Source organism: Cricetulus griseus, chromosome 2 (genome assembly GCF_003668045.3).
Source record: "Cricetulus griseus strain 17A/GY chromosome 2, alternate assembly CriGri-PICRH-1.0, whole genome shotgun sequence".
NCBI classification, from domain to species: Eukaryota; Metazoa; Chordata; class Mammalia; order Rodentia; family Cricetidae; genus Cricetulus; species Cricetulus griseus.
In genome coordinates, this window is record NC_048595.1 from 205643256 (window position 1) to 205667651 (window position 24396).

At 42.4% G+C, this 24396-nt stretch overlaps 1 protein-coding gene across 2 annotated transcripts in view; it reads right to left on the reverse strand.

Annotated features, from left to right (window-relative positions):
* Positions 1 to 2737: 2737 nt before the first annotated feature.
* The window catches only part of Sap130 (Sin3A associated protein 130), a 64549-nt gene continuing 42890 nt past the window's right edge, over positions 2738 to 24396 (reverse strand). The window contains exons 15-21 of one of the 2 annotated variants that reach the window (XM_027400652.1): positions 23835 to 23939; positions 17960 to 18318; positions 8617 to 8865; positions 8329 to 8454; positions 5733 to 5836; positions 4768 to 4881; positions 2738 to 3620 (exon numbers count right to left, since the gene is read on the reverse strand). In XM_027400652.1, the coding sequence (XP_027256453.1) occupies positions 3462 to 3620; positions 4768 to 4881; positions 5733 to 5836; positions 8329 to 8454; positions 8617 to 8865; positions 17960 to 18318; positions 23835 to 23939 (1216 nt within the window). In that variant the 3' untranslated portion in view covers positions 2738 to 3461. The remainder of the gene's footprint in view (positions 3621 to 4767; positions 4882 to 5732; positions 5837 to 8328; positions 8455 to 8616; positions 8866 to 17959; positions 18319 to 23834; positions 23940 to 24396) is intronic. The other variant, XM_027400653.2, reaches the window with a different exon arrangement.

Genomic DNA, 24396 nt, shown 5'->3' on the forward strand with positions numbered 1-24396 from the left:
GTGTCTGGGTATGTCCTGTACCAACTGGGTTGGGGTCATCCTCTCTTACACACAGTTGAAGGCGGCAGCATGGATTGTGTGGCCTTCATTATGGTTTCCTGTGTCAGCTCAGATCACAGACATCAACCTGGTCCCTAGTGGCAGCATGGGCCTGAGACATCAACATAGCTTCTGGTGGTAGCAGAGATTATGGGTTTGCCTATGGCAGGAGCACAAATCATGGACATCAGCATGGCCTCAGGCAGCAGCAGGGACCCTGGAAGTCTTTCTAGGAGACTTAGTCCAGAAAATGAACCATTCCTTATTCCAGGTATCTTTTTGTTCACAGTCAGCACGTTGGGCAGCAGGTGCAGGGACAGGACTTACAAGAGCTGTAGGTTGCTGTACACATGCTGTACACTGTGGCTGCAGCAGTGGAGGCAGTGGTGGGGTAGCAGCAGTGGTGGCGGAGGCACTAGTCTAGGCAGCCAGCACTGACAGGGCGAGGTGGGCTACCCTTACTCAATATGCTCCCCTGTCTGTCAGTCTCGTGCTCCCATCCCTGCCATCACTGAGTCACTATTTCCATTTCTCTCTGCTGTGGGTGTCACTCCACTCCACCCACCATCTTTTTTTCCCAATTCTATTAAATCACTTTTTAAAGAAACTTCCCGTAAGACTTGCCTTCTTTTACTTGTTCTGGAAATACTGAGCAACCTGCAAGCTAACTGTCCACAGCATCTTCCCTTCTCTTGGAGGCTCTGTGGGTCTCTCAGACTCTTTGAGGCAGCCTGAGGACCCTGGAGTGCTGGCAGCTGCTGCCATCTTGAATTCTCCTAAGAACATTAGACACTTTAAACCAATGAACCATCTCCACAGCCCAAGAACTTCATTCCTTTTTAGGTCTGAGTGATATTCCTGCCTGCATCACTTTTACTGTTTGTGTACTGTACACAGTACAAGGTTTCCAGGAAAGTTTCTTGCACCTAGGATAGAATTTCTAACTTATGTGGCACATATGTATATTTAGCTTAGGGAACATCTGGTTTCCTTATATAAAGACTACATTATTGTAAATATATATTTTTCAAGACAGGGTTTCTCTGTGTAGCCCTGTATCACCCTGGCTGTTCTGGAACTCACTCTGTAGACCAGGCTGGTCCTCATCTCAGATTATCTGTCTGCCTCTACTTCCCTAGTGTTAGGGTTAAGGTGTGTGCCACCTCATCTGGCATAAATATAAATTTTTGTTGATGGATTTTTAAAAAATTTTATTATGTTTATGGTATTCTGCCTGCAGGCCAGAAGAGGGTACCAGATCTCATTACAGATGGTTATGAGCTACCATGTGGTTGCTGGGAAATGAACATCTGGAAGAGCAGTCAGTGCTCTTAACCCGAGTCATCTCTCCAGTCCTATTGATTGTTTTTTAAAGTGTTTTGCTTAATAGTACAGGATATCCTCAAATTGCTTATGCCTTTTGATTCCTGGGGGCTGGCATTTCAGACATGTACTGCCATACCCAGCAGAATCATTATTCATTTATTTATTCATTTTAGTTTTAGTTTTACCTGCATGCCATGTCATGTAGCCTATGCTGGCCTCAAACTTATTGTATCATGGTGGGTGACCTAGAACTCCTAACCCTTCTGTCTTCACTTCCCAAATGCTAGAATTACAAGTGTGAGCCACCATAACTGGCATTAAGTTGCTTTCTGATTGTTCGTTTTTAAGAGTATCCAACTTTGACCATGCAAGTGTGAACTGAACATGAATGACACCAAATTGCATAGAGAAAAGCCTATGAGGCCTCAATCCCACACCAAAACCTATGGGCAACTGATTAAAGCGGAGAGTTAGAAAAGGGATTCTTCCCATGTAAGATATACCAATTGGTGTCCAGTGCCAACAGTCATCTCTGAAAACAAACATACAAACAAATAACATGATATGAACTTGACTGGTTATATTTGGGAATATGTATGTATATACAAATACATGTATGTGGCCAGGCATTGTGGTACACACCTTTAATCCCAGAGCTCAGGAGGCAAAGGCAGGCAGATCCCTGAGTTGAGGTCATTTTGGTCTACAGAGCAGGTTCCAGGACAACTAGAACTATACAGGGAAATTCTGTCTTGAAATACCAAAATAAAATAAAGTGGAGAATAAAACAGGAAGATACTTGATGTGACATTGATCTCTGGTTTACACCTGTACATACATGGGTAAGTGTATGAACACACACAATCGTGCATGCCACCGTCCCTGAATAAATAAATACACACAATAAAGAAATCAAGACTGGTTATCATACCACATAGATCACTTGAGACATGCCCCCCACAACCCTGTGAAGAAAATACCCCCCCCCATATGTAGCCTTAACAGTCCTTGTTTTGACCAAGTTATAGTAGGCTTATTTTATAATTATTATTTTTGAGACAGGACTTTCTCTGTGTAGCCCTGGCTGTCTAGGAACTCGTTCTGTATACCAGGCTAGCCTCAACTGGAGATCTCCCTGCATCTGCCTCCCAAGTGCTGGGATTAAAGGTGTGTGACATCACTGCCTGGCTTTATATATCAGGCTTATTTTAAGACAAACAGGAGCCAAGAAACTTTACCACTGAAAACATCTTCAGATTACCAGGTTACGTGGAATTCAACGAGGAATAAAACTTTAGCCTACTACACTGAACACTGTAAAGTACAGCAGGGTGAACACCTCAGAGATGTACATTAGAACGAGGCAAACTGCTCATCTACAAAAACCTCTTCTAGTCTTTTATTAACATTTGGAGATGTGTGGTACATATGATCAACAGCATCACACCAGTGGGGAAGTACAGATAACTGAAAATATACTCCAGAACAGGATTCCAGAGCAGTGTAGTGTTGTCTGCTCTTGACCTCCACAAGAATCCAGCTCTGATACAGGCAGGACAGACAATGTAACAACATCACTTGGAAAATAGATGACAGCTGATTGCTGGAACCCTTTTGTGTGAGATGTGGCAGCTCTCCGGGTGCTGTGGCACCACTGTAGGCCAATTTGGAAACTGGACGGTCAAACTGAAGAACTGACTGGAGTGAGAAGAGGTTTTCTGTTTAGTCTAGAGAGATAACAGATTGTCCAAGTGGATACTTTCAGTCCAGGCTCAGTTCAGGCCCTGCAGGAATCCACCAGATAAATACAGCCTATGGACTGGAAGGCTGAAAACTCAGCTGGCCATTTGTGTCACCGAGTATCGGGAGTTGCTGAAGACAGAGGTGTAACAGGCATGTACCTGGAGGAAGGAGGGCTCACCATGCCAGTCCAGCTCTGACCTTTCTGTGCCATCAACTCTGCTTCCTCAAGTAAATGAAGAAAACTGTCCCGCATTTCAATGCTCCATTGTGAAAGTAGTCAAAGCCCTCTCCCCCTCCCCCCTCAAATCATTATTCTTCATAAATTCTGTTTCCAAGTCCTGATTCTTCTGGGTCTACACCTTTTCCTTTCGCTTCAATTTTGACACTTTCTTGACAGTCCCGTTCTTGTTGAGGAGCTTCAGGACCCTATCTTTGTGATCCAAAACCTTAAGCATAGAGTCTCTGGCTTCGCTGATTTGGTCCATCACTAGTTTACACCTCTGCATGTTTCCCTGGAAGAGAAGGCACACTATTACCTGGCTGTCATGGGAATGAAACAGCTTTTAGAGGCCTGTTCACTCAGAGAACAGAGAACAAGGCTGACTATACTATCCCTTTGAGTTCTTGGCCAGGGAGGCCTGAGGCCCCACTAGAACTAATTTGTGGGACCTTATTGCTGCATGTTTTGGTAAAAGGACAAAGGGAAATCAAGATGGACATGGATTTTCTTCTTGCTGGCCAGCCCTTATTGTGTTGAGAGAATTGTTATCAATAGTCTTAAGTCTTACTTAAGTCTTACTTATCTTGTAGTCCCTGTGTGCATTACCAACTGGCCAGGCAAAATGAACTTATTGGTGCAATGGTGGCCAGTCTGCTATAAAGGTAAAGGACTCCTTCTGATTGGATTTGTGGTGGCTCCACAGAAGGAAATCCATTTCTGACTCCATAAATCTGAGTAGACGCCTGTGGCTGGGGAGGTCATAGGCTCACTGGTAAGGAGCACATATTTTTGTATACACCCACCCATGCTCCTTGAAAACAACTCTAATGAAACTCAAGGGGTTACTGGAAAAAAAAAGACATTAATGTAGAAAGAAGACTAATTAGAAAGAAGAAAGAATCAGTGAGAGGGAGACAAAAGAAAATAACACTTAAAAAAGGTGAAAAAAGGGGCTGGAGAGATAGCTCAGCAGCTACGGGTGTTTGCTGTTCTTTAAGAGGAACTGAATTGGGTTCCCAGTCATGTAGGTGTTCACAACTGTTTGTAATTTCAGTTCCAGGGGATCCAACACTGTCTTCTGGTCTCTGCATACACCTGCATGTGTGTGGCATAAAATATAGGTATATCAGGGGATCCAACACCCTCTTCTGGTCTCTGCATACACTTGCATGTGTGTGGCATAAAATATACGTATATAAAACCAGAAAATAAAGTAAATAAAATGGTTGAGCACCTCCTGGTAATGCATACTGAAGTAAGTAAGTTTGTACAAAAACACTCTTGCAGTGGGGAAAGGAATATGGGAGGGTTTGGAGAGAGGAAAGGAAAGACAGAAATGTTGCAATTAAAATTCAACCCAAGTAAATAGACAGATGAAGGAAAAAGAAGAGATGCTTTCGTGACCAAGTGGTACTCAGAAGGCTGAGGACTCATCAAACCTGTATCAGCTCATTTATTCGATGTAGATCATCATCTGTTGCTGCTTTTTTCTTTGGGATAATTCCTTCCTGTAGGTTGGTAAGTCTCTCATAAACATCATGTTCTAGGTTTGTCTGCAACACACAAGAGGGAGCACACTGTGACTCCAGGCATGGTGGGAGGCAGGCTTTGTAGAGAAGACCCCTGCCTGCTCTCCAAAGCAAGATGGCACAGGTCTGAGCCCTAAGAGGAGCTGGTAGGTCACTGAGCCTGTTACTTGGTGAGAAACAAACCGTGTGGTGGCCAATGGTGAAGGAACTGCTAAAGAAGAACCTTCTTGAGGAAGCAGAGTGCTTAGGAAAAGAGGCTCATGGGAAGACCACTTAGCTCCCCTCTTTTCATATGTCCTGACAGGACATAATATTCAACTTTAACTTCAGGTCATTTTTTTTTGTTTGTTTGTTTTTTTTGAGACAGGGTTTCTCTGTGTAGCTTTGGGGCCTATCCTGGCACTCGCTCTGGAGACCAGGCTGGCCTTGAACTCAGAGATCCGCCTGCCTCTGCCTCCCAAGTGCTGGGATTAAAGGCGTGCAGCACCAACGCCGGGATAACTTCAGGTCTTACACTACAGCACTTTCATATATTTTGGATCCAGGTAATTAGAACTAAAATTCAGGCCTGGATAGATGGCTCGGTGAGTTAAGACACTTGCTCCCAAGCATCATAATCTGAGTTTGATCCCCTAGGACTCATATAGTAGGAGAGAAACTACTCCCAAAGGCTGTCCTCTGACCCACCTCCATCAAATAAATAATTACCATCTAATAGATCTACTTGCTTTAATTGTGACATCACAGGCCTATGTGCCTTTATCACCCCACTTTAGGCAGCTCTGGGGATCAAACCCAGGGCCTGTGGTACATCAGGCTGGCTACCTACTGGGCTCCCTCTTTTGGCATGACACAAGTGACAGAACTGTACCTACCAGTTGCAGTAACTGGGCAGCACAGAGGTGGACTTTCCAGCCTTGGGCACGGCAGGACACTCCCTTCTGATTAGCTATTTCTTGTAGCATAGCTTTCTTCTCCTCTGGAACCACATACAAATAAAATTAAGTATTACTCCATTTGTTATAAAAGCAAACTCATTTGGGTTCAAAGAGTTTACGTGTCAATATTTTATCAGAATTTCTTTCCTCAAACATCTTTATAAGTAAGTCTTCTGCATTTACATCAGGGGGAAGAGGGGCCAACCATATGTGTAACATTTTTTCAGACAGGGTTTCAACATGTAGCCCGTCTGGCCAGAAACTTGCTGTGTAGACCAGGCTGACCTCACTCACACGCTTCTCCTTCCTGAGCACTGGAATTAAAGGAGGCACCATTATACCAGCTTCTTTTCTGTGTTTTCATCAGTTCCACGAGAGAGCTTTTAAGTCATATTCTGCTAACCGGAGCTAGCAGGACAGCTAGCTCCTATGGTAATCTTGCAGAGGAGAAATGGTCTTCTGGGAAAGAGACCCTTGTTCTATGTGTGGGGCTTATGTGCAGCCAGAGAGCTGGACTAGAAATTCTGGAAGCTTTTTGGAGAGTTACCTATAATTTAAGAGAATTACCAAGTGGGGATTCTTTTTTTTTTTTTTTTTTTTTTTTGGAGACAGGGTTTCTCTGTGTAGCCCTGGCTGTCCTGGAACTCACTCTCTAGACCAGGCTGTTCTGGAACTCACAGAGAACCCTCTACCTCTGCCTCCTGAGTACAAGGATTAAAGGCGTGTGCCACCACCATCAGCTTTTTTTGGGTGGTGGTGGTGGTTGTATTTCTAATGTGAGAAGAGAGATTTAGATACACAGTAACCGGGCAGCACAGAGGTAGAGTTTCTTGTCTTGGGCACAAAGGGACAGTCCTTTCTGAGTATCTATTTCCTGTAGTATGCTATTCTTATCTGAAACCATATGTAAATAAACATAACTATAAATAAAATGAATATGATGTTATCACCAAGACTGGGAGGCACAGATTAGGTTTGAGGGCTGTCTGTAAAAAGGTGAGTTTAGTCTTATTTGCTCTGTAATAGGCCTTCTAGCTGGACTGTACAGTTTCATAGGGGAAGCTGCTGGAGGGTTATCAATCAGGTTGTGCTAGAGCTTCGGACTTTGTTTTGAGGTGAACCTACTTTGTTCTACAAACTGTATTCATTAAAAATTTATTTAATTGGAAAATATTAAAACACCAGTATCCCCCTGCAGGCCTTGAAATGCTATGTAGCTAAGGTTGACCTTGAACTCTTGATTCTCTTACCTCTGCTTCCTGAGTCCTAGGATTGCAGATACATGCTACTGTTTGCTTTTATGTAGTACTGGGAACTGATCCTAGGGATTCTTGCAGGTTAGGCAAGTACTCTACCGACTGAGCTCTATCTCTAACCCAGGCTGGTCTATAACTTACTAGAAGCCCAGGCTGGCTTTCAATTCATAATCTTTCTCAGTTTCCCAAGCACTGGGATTAAGCATGTACTACCATATCTTGTCCTTTCACCTGCAGTGGTGCACACACATACAACACCAATACTAGGAAGGCAGAGGCAGAAAGATCACAAGCTCAAGGCGAGTCTGGAATATATAGCAAGGGAGTGTTTCAAACCAAGTTCTGTTATTACCCAGGGCCTTGCACATACTATACAATTTACTATTAATCTGCATCAACAACTTTGTGTCTTCTCTTTTTTCTTTTCAGCTTTGTTAAGAGCTTTTTCAGAGAATGATTTTGTGTGTTTGGGTGTATTTACTTTTTTTGTTTTTTTTTTTGGTTTTTTGAGACAGGGTTTCTCTGTGGCTTTGGAGGCTGTCCTGGAACTAGCTCTTGCAGACCAGGCTGGTCTCAAACTCACAGAGATCCGCCTGCCTCTGCCTCCCGAGTGCTGGGACTAAAGGCATGTACCACCAACACCCTGCTGTTTTTACTTTCTTTCTTACCACATTTGTCCCTGGTGTCCAGGGAGGCCAGAAGGCAGCACTGGAATTCCTGGAACTGGAGTCAACTAATTATCTAATTGTAAGCTACCGTGTACCTGCTGAGAACTGAACTGAGGTCTTTTACAAAAGCAACCAGTGATCTTAACCACTGAGTCATCTCCTTAGTCTCTCCCCTAGGTCATTTTAAGTGTTTCATGTATGTGTTGAATGGAAGATCTTTTGGAAACAAATACCTATAGTGTACATAATCATTTTAGCATCCTAGAAATTATAATGCACTCTGTCTACGTTAAACTGCAATACAATTACGGGCTCCCTGTGAGTACTTGGGGGAACCAAGGAGGTTAATGAATCAGTACTCAGGGAACTGTTAACACACAGAACTTATTATAACTAAGGCTTCTCCTTGTTCATTTCACTGGGATTCCAATAAACACACAGCTTTCTGGGAACAAAGAATACTTCTCCACTGTTATACTCAACTGTATATTGCATATTTTGGTTGGAAATCAGAGAACTGTGATCCTAATACTTTTTATTGTGACTACAATAGAGCTTACATGTTATGCCATTTCATGATTAATACTAGACATTTCTAAGGAAACTAACCTTTGACCCGGACATCACTGTACCTCTGGAAGTGGTGGTAAGCAGCTTTCCAGGGGTTCCGATAGTGACGAAGCAAAGTGATGGGAGGTCTTGGTCGCACTGGGACATATCTCACCCCTTCTTCATCTATTCCAATGAGAAAACAGGAGGGCATTAAGTGGCATGTTAGGTATCTTAAATAATCCTCAACATTCAATTGCAGTGAGTGAGACACAAATGAAACTGATGCTCTGAGATGGACCTGATTAGGTGGTAAGAGCCAGGTGACGATCAGCCAGGTGGCCTTACCAATGTACTCTTTGGGCGGAGACTTTCGTTTCTCAGCCTTCACCAGAAGACTTTTGGCAGTGGACTTCTCATCATCAGTGCTGTTTGTCTCCATCATATCCCCTTCTTCTGTTGAGATCACATGCTGCTGCTTTCGAGGCTTTTTCCTTGGGGAGGCACCAGGTGGTAGGTCACTTGTAGGCATGGACAGGTTGCTTGCCAGCAAAGCCAGAGATGGAGACACAGTGTTGGTAGCCAGAGGAGGGACTGCTGTTGGGGGTGAAGCACACACACCAGTGAGAACCAAATATTGGAAAGCTTCCCTCAATTTCCAGGATAACAATTATGAAGACAGCTGGCTGGCTAACAAGTACAGAGGTTTCTTATGGGCCTGGCAGTATATAAAATCCTCTTAGGCAGGAGTTGTGAGCTGCTTCCTACTATCTACCAGGCACTGAGAAACTTAGCGCTATTCTGAACTAGTGTGGACCATATAGCAAGGGCTTCCCAATTGCACAGGTTCACCTGAATTTTCTTTTTCTTTCTTTTCTTTTCTTTTTTTTTTTTTTTCTGGTTTTCGAGATAGGGTTTCTCTGTGGCTTTGGAGGCTGTCCTGGAACTAGCTCTTGTAGACCAGGCTGGTCTCGATTTCACAGAGATCCACCTGCCTCTGCCTCCCTGAATTTTCATTTTTATTCTACCTTACATGAACAGGTTTCCTATATTTAGCTACTGTTACTCACTTCTAACAGTCATATCCTATATATCACTGTTACTAATAACTGCAAACTGCCTCACATCTATCTTAATCACTAACTCTCCAGGAATTTCCATTGAGTAGTGGCTTCTAGCAAGCCTTGGACCTCACAAAGAACTATTGCCTATTAGCCCTCCCATTGGCTGTCCTAGAATTGATTCTGTAGATCAGGCTGGCTTTGAAGATCCCTTTGCTTCTGCCTCCCAAGTGCTGGGAAAAACTGTGTGTGCCACCACTGCCTGGCTTAAGATCCCAACTTTTTATTTCACTGTTTGTCCTGTGACCACTCTCTTTTATCATTCTTCCAACAAAGGCTGACTGCTTCAGTCGTCTCTGATGCACTGTTGGAAGGAGAGGGTCACTCCACCCAAATGGAAAGAACTTAAGTGATTTCCTAGAATAAAACCCTTTGATTCTCCACAGCCTCAAGAATATACTCAGGACAAAGCCGTTTGTACCTGTAAACTATTAAAAGACTAATTTTTTATTTTTCCTTTTTTAAAAATTAGCTGGCATTACAGACAGTGAGCCACTGGACCAGATTTCTGTACCCCAGTGAATAATAATAATAATAATAATAATAATAATAATAATAATAATAATAATCTCTTCTATCTGTACTGATTTAATTGAAAGCAGAGCCGTTCAGCTGCTTGTGCTATGTGTGTCTGTCTTTATTCCAGGGAGGGAGCAGCCTTATATACAGACTTAGGACACAGTGGAAAAATCCCAGGTGTAAGAGCTTATGTTTTTGATGACAGCGGGGCAAGGCCCGGGCTGTAATTCAGGACTAGAAAACAGGATGCATCTGTAGTTATGAACTCACGGAGACCCCCTGGGGGCTGAGGCCCAACATCTCTCCCAACACTACACATCTAACAGCAGTTGTTAATATTACTATATTTTGGCTTGCTTCACTGATTTCCTCTTAGGCACTGTTGCTATGGTAGTCAATGAAATACAACTTTACATTGTTTTCCTTTTAAATTACCTCATCATTGGATTTCTTATTTATTTAATTTGTTATATATATATACTGTTCTGCCTGCATGTTTGCCTGAACATCAGAAGAGGGCACCAGATCTCATTACAGACGGTTGTGAGCCACCATGTGGTTGCTGGGAATTTAACTCAGGATCTCTGTAAGACCAGCTAGTGTTCTTAAACACTGAGCCTTCTCCCTAGCCCTGGATTCCTTCTTAAAATTGTTCTTTGGTGTGCTACACAAACCCTGCTCAAAAATCCAAAACAAACCAAACAAAACAAAAAACCAACCAACCAACCAAAAAACAGGGTCTTACTTACCATGTAGCCCTGGCTGGCTTGTTAAGTCACTAGATAGACCAAACTAGCTCAAACTCAAGAGCTCTTCCTGCCTTTGCCTCCTGAATACTGGGATTAAGGGTGTCTCCACTGTCTCAAGCATTAGTGATTTCGATCATTACTAACATCTTTGCTCTCAGGACTCTCATGATTGAGAAACTTTGCTTTATCTTATCCTGGGTTAGCGTTAGGATCAGCCACAGCAATCTACCAGGTCTACGAAGTTAGATGTTCACAGTAACACAGAAAGACCCTCCATTCTCCAAGCTGAAGCCTTCTCCTCTATCCCTGAGATCAGACAGGTAGAGATTTTCCTCTGGATAGGCATGGTCTGTGCCCCTTCCTGTTCAGCAGCAACGAAGTTACAGAGAATGGTTTTTTGCAGGGAGTAGTAACATGCCCCAGTTCAAAGGTAACGTGATCTACACAGTGCATTCCAGGACAGCCAGATCTACACAGTAAGATCCTGTCTCTAAAAAATAAGCAAAAACCAAACCAAACCAAACCTAGTTTAATTCTCCAAAAATCAAGGTTTTTTTTTTTTTTTTTTGCCTTAAGGCACACTAGGAACCACCCTATGATCATTTAGGTTCCTTTGCAACATTCTGACTAATGTTAGCTCCTAAGTCACACACATGAAGTTATGTAAAGTCACTTAAGCATGACAATCTCTTCAGAATCCCGAACCCAAACCCGGGTGTATACAACATTTTTCTCTAAGTTACTTTCTCTATTAATCTGATATTTAGGACTATGTTTAAATCTTTTAATAAACTCCAATATTGTTTCATTAAAAACCCTGTCTCTAAAAACAAATAGTTTTATTGTTACAAATCTGAAGGCAAAAAATGCATAAGGCTTACAGAAAAATGTTGTGTCAGCATCTCAGGAATTGCCCAACCCCACCCACGGCAGGCTCCAAAATATAAACTCATTGGAAAAGTTTTGCTTTTAGAATGAAAGTTCACTTCACCCTCAGGCATCCACACATTTTGAGGCTCTCATAACCACAGTCCCACTAGTCACTGTGGTGGATATTCTAATAAAGAGTGTAGAACCCTGTCGTGCCTACCTGTTTCATGGCCAAGAAATTCAACCATTTTCTCCACTACTCCTTCCTGTCATAATTTACTGCTCCATTATAAGCACAAAGAAACAAGACTAAGCAACCTCAAATACCATTTCATTAGAAACACAACTTAGAATGAAGGCATGGCTCAGCGGTGGAGTGCCTCACTAACACATGCATGCAAGCTAGGCCCTGAAAACAAAACTCCAAACCTTCCTCTTGACTTCATTCCTTTACCTACTGAAATGCCCAAAGCAACTCCATTTTGTACTAGTTTAGCTAGCTTATCTCAGGCTCCACCCACCTGCCCTTAGGGCCCTGTTGAGCAGCATTCTCATGCAGCTGAACCTGCAGTTTAGGGAGGTCCACTGTTGCACAACAAGCAAAAAACTGTTTTAATCAACTGCACTGACCCTTTCTAAACTTGTGTTTCAAACCCTCACCTGCCTCTGTGATATAATTGCTGTTTCTGGCTTTATAAGCTCTGCCTTGCCTTTCCTAGAGTTGCAAGCCCTTCCTGGCATTAGCTTGCTCTCTACCCCCAGCAAATAAAAGACTCCTAATCTGTCCTTCATTGAGTGGCATTCTCTGACTTGATTAGGAACATTTAGAGGTTCAGTGAGATTTCTACCCCTCAAGGGGCTCAGGCTTGCTCTGGGTCTCCTGAGCTTGGTGGGTTGTTGCATTTGAAGCACTTCATGAGACATGCCAGGACTCCATGATTCTCATACTGGGGCTGGAGTCCTGGAAAGTCCACTATGTTTCCCAACACCAAAACTGATCAATTCCTTCTGGTTCTCCTAGGACACAGGTTTTAATATTTTTGTCTGGCCACCAGAGGAGCTGCAGTATAAGAGAGGATCAGTCCTTCCCCTTCTTTATCTGAACTGAGACCCTAGGTGTCCTGGCAGCCTTGCCAACTGGTAAGTTCAGGTCCCCAACTCAGTGGCCTTTACCTGCACTGCTTGGGTGGGAGACTGGTGACAGCAGCCATGCTTGTTCTTCCTATTGAATTCCAAGCCTGCCTCTGAGATAGGTCATTCTTTCTGTTCTTGGGATCACTGTGTCTGTGCCTGTGGTCTGCTTTTTGTTTCTGTCCCACCAAGCCTGAATACTCTTGCCTTTGCTTACCAAACAAACAAACAACCCCACTTCATACCCAAGCATGAGGGTTTCCAAGTTTCCTCTAAATCCCATCCTAGGTCAGGCAGGCCCCTGACTTGTGACAGGGAGAACAATAGAACAGCCCAGGAAGAAGGCACTGTGCATTTGAGGACCAATAAGATTAAACTATTTCCACTAGAGACAACTATTACTTATCTTATGGTATAAAGATATTTAAAATTAAAGTAACTAACTAATCTCTCAATAACAACATCATGGCCAACTAAATTTTGTTCAATGCTGTAAACATCAATTTCATGCTAGTTATAATAACTACACATTATATACATTGTAAATACTGTCTTACACTTTCTGTAAGTTTTACCCAGAAACTTACAAGGCTTAATGTGGTGGGTTTTTTTTTTTTTTTTTTTTTTTGGTTTTCGAGACAGGGTTTCTCTGTGGCTTTGGAGGCTGCCCTGAAACTAGCTCTTGTAGACCAGGCTGGTCTCAAACTCAGAGATCCGTCTGCCTCTATCTCCCGAGTGCTGGGATTAAAAGCACATGCCACCACTGCCAGGCCTGAGGCCTAATGGTTTAACAATATGTTCACAGGTAATATTAAGCAGAACCAACTGCCATCTTTGTAACTCCAGTTATGCCTGCTAATGTTAATATTCTTTCAGGAAAGTAGGCAAGGATAGGCAAGATCTCTGGCCTCTAACTTGAGTACCTATGTACTCCTCCCAGCTAGTTGTATGCAAGTTGTATCTCAACATTTTCTGCAGAAACTAGTGTACACAGGCTAGCAAAACTAAGAATGGGGGTGGGAGGTCAGGCAGTGTGTCCACCAATGCAGCTAAGGGAAAATGATCATACTGGCAACAAAGCAATGAAATGCCCCCTCATGATTCATAGATCAGTGTCTTGCTCAACCATCATCAGAGAAACTTCCTCTTGAAGCAGACAGGAACAAATACAGACACCCACAGCCACACAGTACACGGAGAGTGAGAGACCTTGAAACAGCCCTAAATGGGAAATCTCCATCAAATCCCTCCTGTCAGGGCTCAGGGAACTCTTGGGAAGAGGAAGCAGAAAGAGTGTAAGAGTCAATGGGGATGCAGGACTCCAACGAACAATGCCTTCTAGACACAACAGGACTGCCACCCACATGAACTCACACTACAGAGGATGAGACTGAGGCAGCATGCACATGTTGAAGCCAGATGGGGTCCCAGAGCTGAGGGCAAGTGGACACAAGCCCCATTCCTAACCCAGAAGCTATTGCCACTTGCTAAGAAAGAAAAGTTTTCTCCAATGTAGTCTCACTGGGCATATATAAGCCACTTTCCAGGATAAGGTCCCATTCCCAGCATGGATGGCCAACATAAATCTAACTCAATGGTAAGTTTGGATCTGTCTGTCTGTCTCATATTTTAATCCCTCCAGGTTATAAATTGTGGTTTCTGATCTTGTCTTATTGGGATTTCTGTGTTTGCTAATGTGTGTCTCTGCATCTATATGTTTCTTTGCTTTTTCTTTGGCTCTTTTTTTCCTGTTTGTGTTTTAATCTTATTTTATTATTATTTTCTTGTCTTTTTTTTAGTTGCCCATTTGTTTTCAAGATAGAACAAGAAAGGGTGTGGATCTGGGAGGAATTTGGGGAGGGGAAACCATAATTAGAATACAGATCTTTTTTCAAATAAATAAAGAGGAACTGAATTATTTTAGGTAGGATGAATTATATAAATAAAAATAAAAATAAAACCATTAAAGCTTGCAGCCACGTCCCAGAAAGTCCGTCTATACAGGGCCATGGCGGATAAGACTTAAAGACAGGGCTGGAGAGATGGCTCAGAGGTTAAGAGCACTGACTGTTCTTCCAGAGGTCACGAGTTCAATTCCCAGCAATCACATGGTGGCTCACGACCACCTTGAATGAGATCTGGTGCCCTCTGCTGACACACACACAGGCAGAAGACTGTATACATAATAAATAAATAAAATCTTAAAAAACAAACAAACAAACAAAAAACCTTAAAGACAACATATTCAATTGTTAAAATCTGTTAATGTTCCTAAGGTTCTAACAGCCTATTCACATTAACTGACTTAAAGATGTCTATCTAGTCACTTATGTCCCTGCTATCTTTAAGCTTTAGCTACTTGGAGTCCTAACAAGAACTGTAGTAAGAATTAATTATACACCATTTTGGTTTATGTGTCTCCTTATAAAAACTAAGTTTACTCTTCTCTGTAATATGTTCTTTGTGATAAAATGATGTAAAAAAAAAAAAAAAATCTGTCATCCCAGAACTTAGACGCAGAGGCAGGTGGATTCTGTGAGTTTGAAGACAGCCTGGTCTACAGAGTGAGTTCCAGGACAACACTGTTTCAAAAACAAACAAACAAACAAAAAAAACAACAAAAAAAATCTGTCAAACTAATTTCAATTTTGTAAAAGTACACTATACAAGGACCAGGAGAGTGAGGTTTCCAAACTCTTGATGGACTGTATTTATATTTTAAAATTTAGTTTGGGGGCCGGAGAGATGGCTCAAAGGTTAAGAGCACTGGCTGTTCTTCCAGAGGACCCAGATTTAACTCCCAGCACCCACACAGCAGCTCACAATTTTCTGTGTAACTGCAGCTCCAGGGAATCCAATACCCTTATATAGACATACAAGCAAGAAAAACACCAATGCACATAAAATTAAAATCATTAAAAAAAATAAAAGTTTACTTTGGTACTAAACGTTTCAATTCAGTATAAGGTTCAAAATCTTTTTTTTTTTTTTTAAGATTTATTTTTTATGTATACAGTGTTCTGCCTGCATGTATGTTTGCAGGCCAGAAGGCACCAGATCTCATTATAGATGGTTGTGAGCCACCATGTGGTTGCTGGGAATTGAACTGGGGACCTCTTAAAGAGCAGCCGGTGCTCTTAACCTCTGAGTCATCTCTCCAGCCCAAGGCTCAAAATGTTAAAAGGGATAAATTATCCTAGTTTACAAAATCCTAATCTTGTGAGATTTACTAATTTATTGTAAATTGTTGAATAGAAGGTAATCAAGGCATCCTTTATATATATATTGTCAAAGTTTATCCTAAAGTAGGCAACTCAAAACAAGTTTAAAAGTAAACTTGAAGTCTGCTAAATATAATATTCAAAATCAGGTGTATTAAAAATGGTTATGGAGAGTTCAAAGCTTGAGTAAAATGGGTTAAACTTACAATCCACTTGCATGGCAGGGCATTTGTAGCTCAAGTGGCACCGCTTCCTTTGGATGGGACCCTAACTCCATCAGAATAAACTGCATGCTAGCCCTTACTGAATGAAGATGGGGTAAATAAGACTTGCCAGAGTATGTTTATAAGGTTCCTATCTCTGGCTGTACAGGCCAGACCAGGAAAAGCTCCTTATCTACAAGGGAAGATGAATTGCTACCCGTCTCACATGGCAGTGATGGATTCTCTTGCCCAGTGGAGGATCTTAATAGTCTGTACGCACATCCTTAATGTATCAAGCAAAATAGAGGCAAGTAGCAATTACCTTTCACTCACTGCCTCTGGAACTGCCACTGGAGGATGTTGTGAACAGGGGAGCCTTGTACATAAGCCTGCCACCTGACTGGAATGGGATCCGAGTGCTGTTCAACTGGCCATACCCTTCACCCAGGCTTTCATTTCTCTTCTTAGCAAAACTAACCCCAGGGCCAAGGGGTCAATACCGGACTATGTAATGAGTCCCCAAAAGAGTTTTAAGGAATCTAAGAGAGGCTCTGCTACAGGGCCAGTCAGCATTACGGATATTCATTTAAACACTAAGTTGCAGGTGTCATCCTGTGGACCCACCACACCCAGGTCAAGAAAGCAACACTGCCTGAGGAGTAAGAACCTGGAGTATAAAGGTCCACTGGGGGGTCGTCTCTCAGGGTCATGATGGGCAACCAGCTCTTCAGGCTGTACCTACTGTACTGGCTGCTCTTCCAGAGGACCTGAGACAAACTTTCCAGCACCTACATGGCAGCTCACAACAGTTCCAGAGGATCTGACGCCCCTCTTGGCCTCTGAGGGCAACAGGTAAGCACATGGTGCGCAGACATATACACACATAAAATGTCCATACTCGTATAAAGATGGAGGAGATAAAAAGTGACAGACTCTCACAATTTGGAAATTGAGTTGACAGGAAGAGAAGAGGAAAGGGATAACAAACAGTTTTAAGATTTTTACTAATCATGTTTTTTGTGAAGAGAGTATTTTGAAGATCATGTCTTATTTTATTACATAATGAAACAACCAAACCTGATAGGTATTGTACATTAACAGTACTTAGCTAGGATCACTTTAAAATCATTTTAAATAATATTTTCTCAATCAGCAAAAGGAAGCTACATTGAAAGATGCACATTAGGGTATTTCTTTTATGATTATAGCTCAGAATTAAAATTGCAAAAGAGCAGCTGGGCCTAGTTGTGCACACCTTTAGTTCCAGCACTTGAGAGGCAGAGGCAGGTGGATCTCTGTGAGTTCCAGGTCAGCATGGTCTACAGAGTAAGTTTCAGGCCCGCCAGAGCTATAACACAGAGAAACCCTGTCTCAAAAAGCCAAAAAAACAGAGGCAGGTGGATCTCTGTGAGTTCGAGGCCAGCCTGGTCTCCAGAGTGAGTGCCAGGATAGGCTCCAAAGCTACACAGAGAAACCCTGTCTCGAAAAACAAAACAAAACAAAACAAAAAAACCCAGCAAAACACCTTTAATTTTCAAGGGGTCTATGAGATGGATGAATAGGTAAAGCCAAGCCTGATGACCCGAGCTTGATCCCTGGGTCCATGTGGTGAGGAGAACTGATGCCCACAAGTTGTCCTGACATTTATGATTGCTATAGGACATGTGTGTCCACATAAATACATGTAAAAATAAGTCACAGAAAGACAATCTTTTCAAAGGTATTCTTTCTTTCCTAGATATGAAGGAAAGACAGGCTGGCAGCTCACACTGGAAAATTCCAGAGTGGCCTTGGCACCCGAGATGGGTTTCTTGGATGACAGTCATAGGAGAGAACGAGGAAGGGGACTGCAAATAGTGATCTGTGAATGAACTTACTGGAAACAGGCCTCGTGATGTCCATTGGTTCTACTTCTTCTTTTACTTTGATCTCAGGAACGGGAGGCCCCAGAACAGCGGAAAGACTGCCACCCACAGGTGTTGATGTTGTGGGTGCAGCAGCAATGGTAGTGATGGGTGGAGTGACGGGGACTGCTCCAGGAATGGCTGAAAGAGCAATGGCCGGTTGGGATGGAGGACTGGCTGCTGCAATCATGCTTGGAATGGCTGGTGGAGGCTGCTGGGCAGTTGGTGGAACTGCAATGGTAGGCTGCTCGGCATTTTGATTGGATATGGTCTCCAAGGACACTGTGACTGGAGAGGCTATAGACACATGCACTTCGGATTTAGGTTTGGCACTGAAACACAGAAAGAGAGCATTATGTAGCAACTGAGACAAAACTGTCTTACCATGAAACATCTTGAAGGAGGGGTGTTTACTTCTTTTTACAGAGCACACCCTACTGATACTCTACTCTTTAATCATACATGTTCATCTTAAGTTAACTCAGAAAAAAAAGAAATAGCTCTTTACTTACGGTATCGGGGCCTGAATCCAGGGCCATAAGCAGGCTAAGAATATGTTTTAGCACTGAGCTATACTCCAGCTCAGAATTCAGGGTTGGTTGGTTTGTTTTTCATGACAGGGTTTTCCTGTGTAGCCCTGGCTGTTCTGGAACTCACTCAGTAGACAAGGCTGGTGTCAAACTCAAGAGATTCACCTGCCTCTGCCTCCAGAGTGCTGGGATTAAAGGCATGTGCCAGTACCACCTGGTTCAAAATTCAGGTTTTTGAAATAGCTTGTATAAGGCTGGGAATACAGTTGAGTGCTAATGTGTTTGCCAGGCATGTTAAAGGCCCTAGGTTCAATCAATCCCCAACACCACAAAAACAAAAAACAAGCAACACTGCCTATCCTGTTATTTATTTATTTATTTATTTATTTATTTATTTATTTATTTATTTATTTATTTTGGTTTTTCAAGACAGGGTTTCTCTGTGTAGCTTTGTAGCCTATCCTGGCACTCGCTCTGGAGACTAGGCTGGCCTCGAACTCACAGAGATCCGCCTGCCTCTGCCTCCAGAGTGCTGGGATTAAAGGTGAGCGCCACCAATGCCTGGCTCCTGCTAAGTTTTTATATACAGTAATTCAATTTAATTAGAAAACAATGAACATTCAAAAAGAAATCACTTGGAGTCACATACTGTTTAAGGACTATGAAATTTTAATATGTATGTTGTTGTTGCAGTTTTAATTTTTTCTCCTTCTTTGAGACAGGATCTCGATATGTATTTCTAGCTGGCCTTAAACTTAAGAGATGTTCCTGCCTCTGCTTCCAAGTACTGGGATTAAAGGCATGTGCCATCAAAAAAGGAGTTTTCCTTTTAAACTATAATTATACTCACATTTCACATGTACCGACTTTTAAAAATGATTTATTTAGGTATATGTGTGTGTGTGTGTGTGTGCCCATGTGCCCCTATATGTCTGTGCACATGTATGCAAGTATCTGCAGAGGCCAGAAAAGGGCACTGGATCCCTTAGAGCTGGCATTACAGGCAGTTGTGAGTCACCTAACCTGGGTGCTGGGAACTGAACTTGGGTAGTCTCCAAGAGCAGCAAGTGCTTTTGATCAAGCCCTCACATGAATTTTCTTAAATGCCAAATTTTCTGTAAAGAAGAAATTCTGCAAATGGCAAAGTTTCAAAAGATAAGAAAAGACAAGCGTTCTCAAGGCCCTAGGATTAGTTGCAGATAAACTCCAAAATGTACAAAGCTGGCCACTGTTGTACTGGTTTGTAATCAAAGCACTACAGGGGCTTAGGAAGGAAAACTGTGAGTTCAAGGTTAGCCTGAACTACACAGTGAGAACCTACTTTAACATGAGAGGGGAAAAAAGGAGAGGAGATGGCTCAGGTATATAGTGCTGGCTTTTCAAGTTTGAGATCTGAATTCAGATCCTTAGAATCCACATAAAGCTGGATGCAGTTAACCTGCCACATCAGTGCTCATACAGTGAGATGAGAAGTAGAGACAGGAGAACCCCTGGAACCTCATGAGTCACCTAACGTGGCACACAATGGGGGACAAGGATGAAATCCTGTTTCAAACACAGTAGAAGGCATCCAATCCTTTGGAATAGGAGTTACAGGTGGTTGTGAGCTGCCTGATATGGGTGCTAGCAACTGAACTCAGATCTTCTCCAAGAGCAGTACACACTCCTAGTCACTTGGCCATGTCTTCAGTCCCTTGTATTTTTCTGAGACAGCATTTTACTAGATAGCTCTGACTAGCCTAGAACTAGGGCAAGTCTCCTCAGAGATGGGACTGCAGGCATGAGCTACCATGCCCAGCTCTAAACTATATTGTGCAACTCTCCCTCTTACATTAGGCTAGTAGTTTTCCTTGATGGTCTTTATATTCCTAGTATCTAGGCAGTCTTCACTTTGCATGATGTCACGTGTGCCTGAGCATGCATATGAATAAACATATACATGGAAGTCAGGGGTCAACTTTAGTTGTTTTCTTCCTTATATTCTATTCTGAGAAGAGTCTCTCACTGAACCTGGAGTGCACTGACTTGGCTGACAGTGGCTCTGCAATAGGCCCTAGGAACCTTCCTGTCTCTGACTCCCCAGTGCTAGGAATACAGGTATGTCATCACTACTGTTAGCTTTAATGTGCATGTTGGGGATTGAACTCAGGTATTCATGCTTGTTTGACAAACATTACAATGACTGACCCATCTCCCAAACACTGTTTTCGTTTCTGTGTTTTTTCCCATGCAGGGTTTTTTTTTTTTTTTTTTTTTTTTTTTTTTTTTTTTTTTTGGTGTGGCCCTAGCTGTCCAGGAGCTTGCTCTGTACACTGGGCTGGCCTTGAACTCACAAAGATCCACCTGCCTCTGACTCCTGAGAGTTGGATTAAAGGTGTGTATTACACCTGGCCCAAAACACTCTTTTCAATTGCTGAAAATCACTTTGTACAGTTTCACCTTACAGGGTAGACATTTTTATAATTCTGCACAAAGGTCCACAGTGACAACTATTAGTATCCCTCCACCAGTCTTGGTCTTTGCTTTTTCTTCTTCCTGATACAATCAACACCAGTGAGCGTATATGTATATATTTTTTCCTTATTTAAAATCTCTGCTCTAGAAATCTTTCTGTAAATCACTACCTATTCATTCTGCCACTTTTTTGTTTGTTTGTTTTTGTTTTTCGAGACAGGGTTTCTCTGTGTAGCTTTGTAGCCTATCCTGGCACTCGCTCTGGAGACCAGGCTGGCCTCGAACTCACAGAGATCTGCCTGCCTCTGCCTCCAGAGTGCTGGGATTAAAGGCATGCGCCACCAACGTCCGGCTCATTCTGCCACTTTTGGCTCCATTTTTTACTCTGGTGCTTTTTGGGGATTAAGAGGGTAGATTTCCCATGTTTCTCACATGTAAAAGAAACAAGGTTGATGGAGTGTAAACATATCTATTTTAGTTAGTAGACTATGTCTCCAGATCCTAAAATGATACTTGATACAAGTATTAATTGATATAAATTTTCTTCCTAAATGAGGTTTAAAAAGCATATCTAAGCCAGGTGGTGGTGGCACACACCTTTAGTCCCAGCACTCGGGAGGCAGAGGCAGGTGGATGTGAGTTCCAGGCCAGCCTGGCATACAGATGGAGCTCCAAAGCTACACAGAGAAACCCTGTCTTGAAAAACAAATAAACAAACAAACAAATCAAAGTTCTGTGTAAGGTAGTGGATATGTGTAGCCCCAGCTCCTTGGGAGGCTATGGTAGGAGGATCACTTGACCCCATGCATTGGAGACAAGCCTGGGAAACATCAAGACCGATGCTCAAAGCCAACTTACCTATGTGCATAAACAGAACAAGGCATGGAAGAACAACTATTAAAAGTGTTATCAATCATTATTGTGGGAACAGGACTGGTAAAGCAGATGGGAAACAGGATGATTTTGACTTTATGCTTTAAATATGTACATGCACAAACACACACATACCCCATATCATCTCCAACTTTTCATTTTTAAATTTTAATTGATTTGTTTTTATTTAACTAATTTGAAAAGATTTATCTGTTTTTCATTTGTGTATGTGTATGCATGCCAGAAGTAGTCGGTTTCCCTGGAACTGGAGTTACAGATGTTTGTAAGCAGCAGATGTGGGTGCTAAGTTGCTAAGTCATCTTTCCAGAAGCTACATATTTTCAAATTTTGATTTACTGTTATGTGGGGGAGAGGCGGGCACGCATGCAACACACAAGTGTCATGGTGCAAATGTGAAATCAGAGGACAACTTGCAGGATCAATTCTCTCTATACTATGTGGGCCAACAGGCTTGATAGGTCATCTTTACTCACTTAAGTCTCTTCCATGACCCTGCCTTTTTTTTTTTGGTTTTTCAAGCCAGGGTTTCTCTGTAGTTTTGGAGCCTGTCCTGGAACTCAATTTATAGATCAAGTTGGGCTTGAACTCAGAGAGATCTGCCTGCCTCTGCCTCTCAAGTGCTGGGATTAGAAGTGTGTGCCACCACTGCCCTGCTACCCTACCTTTTTATTTTTAAAGTTTTAATTTTGGGGCTAGAAAGATGGCTCAGAAGTTAAGAGGAGTGGCTGGTTTCAAGAGGACCCGAGTTCAATTCCCAGCAATGACATGGAGGCTCACAACCATCGGTAATTCGATCTGATGCCCTCTCTGGCTTATAGGGATATATGCAGGCAGAACACTGTATACATAATAAATGAATCTTAAAAGCTTAACAACAATTTAGCTTTTGAGGGATTTGGGGGTCAAACTCGGGGCTTCATTTATTTCAGGCAAGTATTCAACTATTAAGCTGCACCCCCAGCCCAAAAGACATGCCTTCCACCCCCACAGTACAGTCTATGTTGACTAGACTGGTCTAAAACGCATGGACAGAAACGATTCTCTAACTGCACTTTATTTTTTTTTCACATTTTAAATATTTTTTTTATCTTGTCTGATGATTTTTTTCCCAATATTTCAACATGACTTTTGGAATTACAGTACAGAAGGGATTCTCCTGTCTCACCTTGAGTGCTGTGAGTGGTGGCACACACCACCACTGCACAGCTTCAGGCCTTTCTTAATTATTTCTGTTACTTAAAAACATTTTATTCAGTTTTGTGTGTATGAATATTTGCCAGCATGTATATAAATACACCACATGGCTGAGAGTGTCCTAAGAGGCCAGAGGAGGTCATTGGATCCCCTACAACTGGAGTTACAGATGGATATGAGCTGGGAATCGAACCTGGATCCTCTGGAAGAACAGCCAGTGCTCTTAACCTCTGGGCCATCTCTCCAGCCATCCCCAACCCCCTTTTTGGAGATAAGATTCTTCACTGAACCTGAAGCTCCTTGGGGCTAGACTAGCTGGCTGGGAAGCTTCCAAGATCGGCTGTTACCTAGCATCCAGTGTCTGGCTTTTATGTGGCTGCTGCTGAGGCTCAGAACTCAGGTGTTTAAATTAGTGAAGCAGGCAGCTTACAGCCACCTCTCCTGTCCCATGATGCCATAAAACAAAGGAACAACTGGGTGTTTATTATGAGGCAGACTCTTTGTTATGTGCTTTAAGCATTTGATTTAAGTATACTAGGATGCTATAAGGTAGATGTTAGCTATTAGGAGTGTGTTTATTCTATAAATATTACTACTGGTAATTGTTGAGATTGAGAAGTTGCCCAGGTCATGAAGCTGGAAAAGCCATTTTTGGAAAGAGGTACCAAAAATAAAAAAAGAAAAGAAAAAAGAAATCATTGGAAGCTGGTCACATAAAACATTGCTACACAATGATACATAATTTAAAGTAAGAGTGATATAATACATGAGCTCACCCTGCAGGCCTAGGTGATCCGGATGCACTCCGCATAGAGCTTTCTACTCGAGGACTAGCCACATCAGGAGGCTGAGGGGGGAGGAGAGTTTTCCGAACTGCCATTCTGAAAGAAATGAGACAAATCCAGAAAATAGCAGTGCAAGATACATTTGCCAGGCACATCTGCTAAAAATAAAAATATTTCAATGACAAGGCTTTTTAGTTGTTTCTTCAGTTATATTTGAGACAAGGAGTCTATGTCACCCTGCCTGGTCTGGGAATCACTACGTAGACCAAATTTGCTTTGATCCCCCTTCTCTGTCTTCCTGAAGGACGGGACTACTATATGTGTCCCATCAAGTATTATACCCATCAAGTAGTATTTTTCTTTTGATATAATCTTGTTATGTAGTTCAGGTTGGCCTTGAACTCTGGATCCTTCAGTCTTAACCTTCTGAGGAGTGGGGGTCACAGATGTGTGTCACCACACCAGGCTTAAATGGCTTTTTAACAAAATGCATCAAGTTCCTTGACCATCCCTATTCACTTCCTGCTATCAACTCCAAGGACAACTACATCAT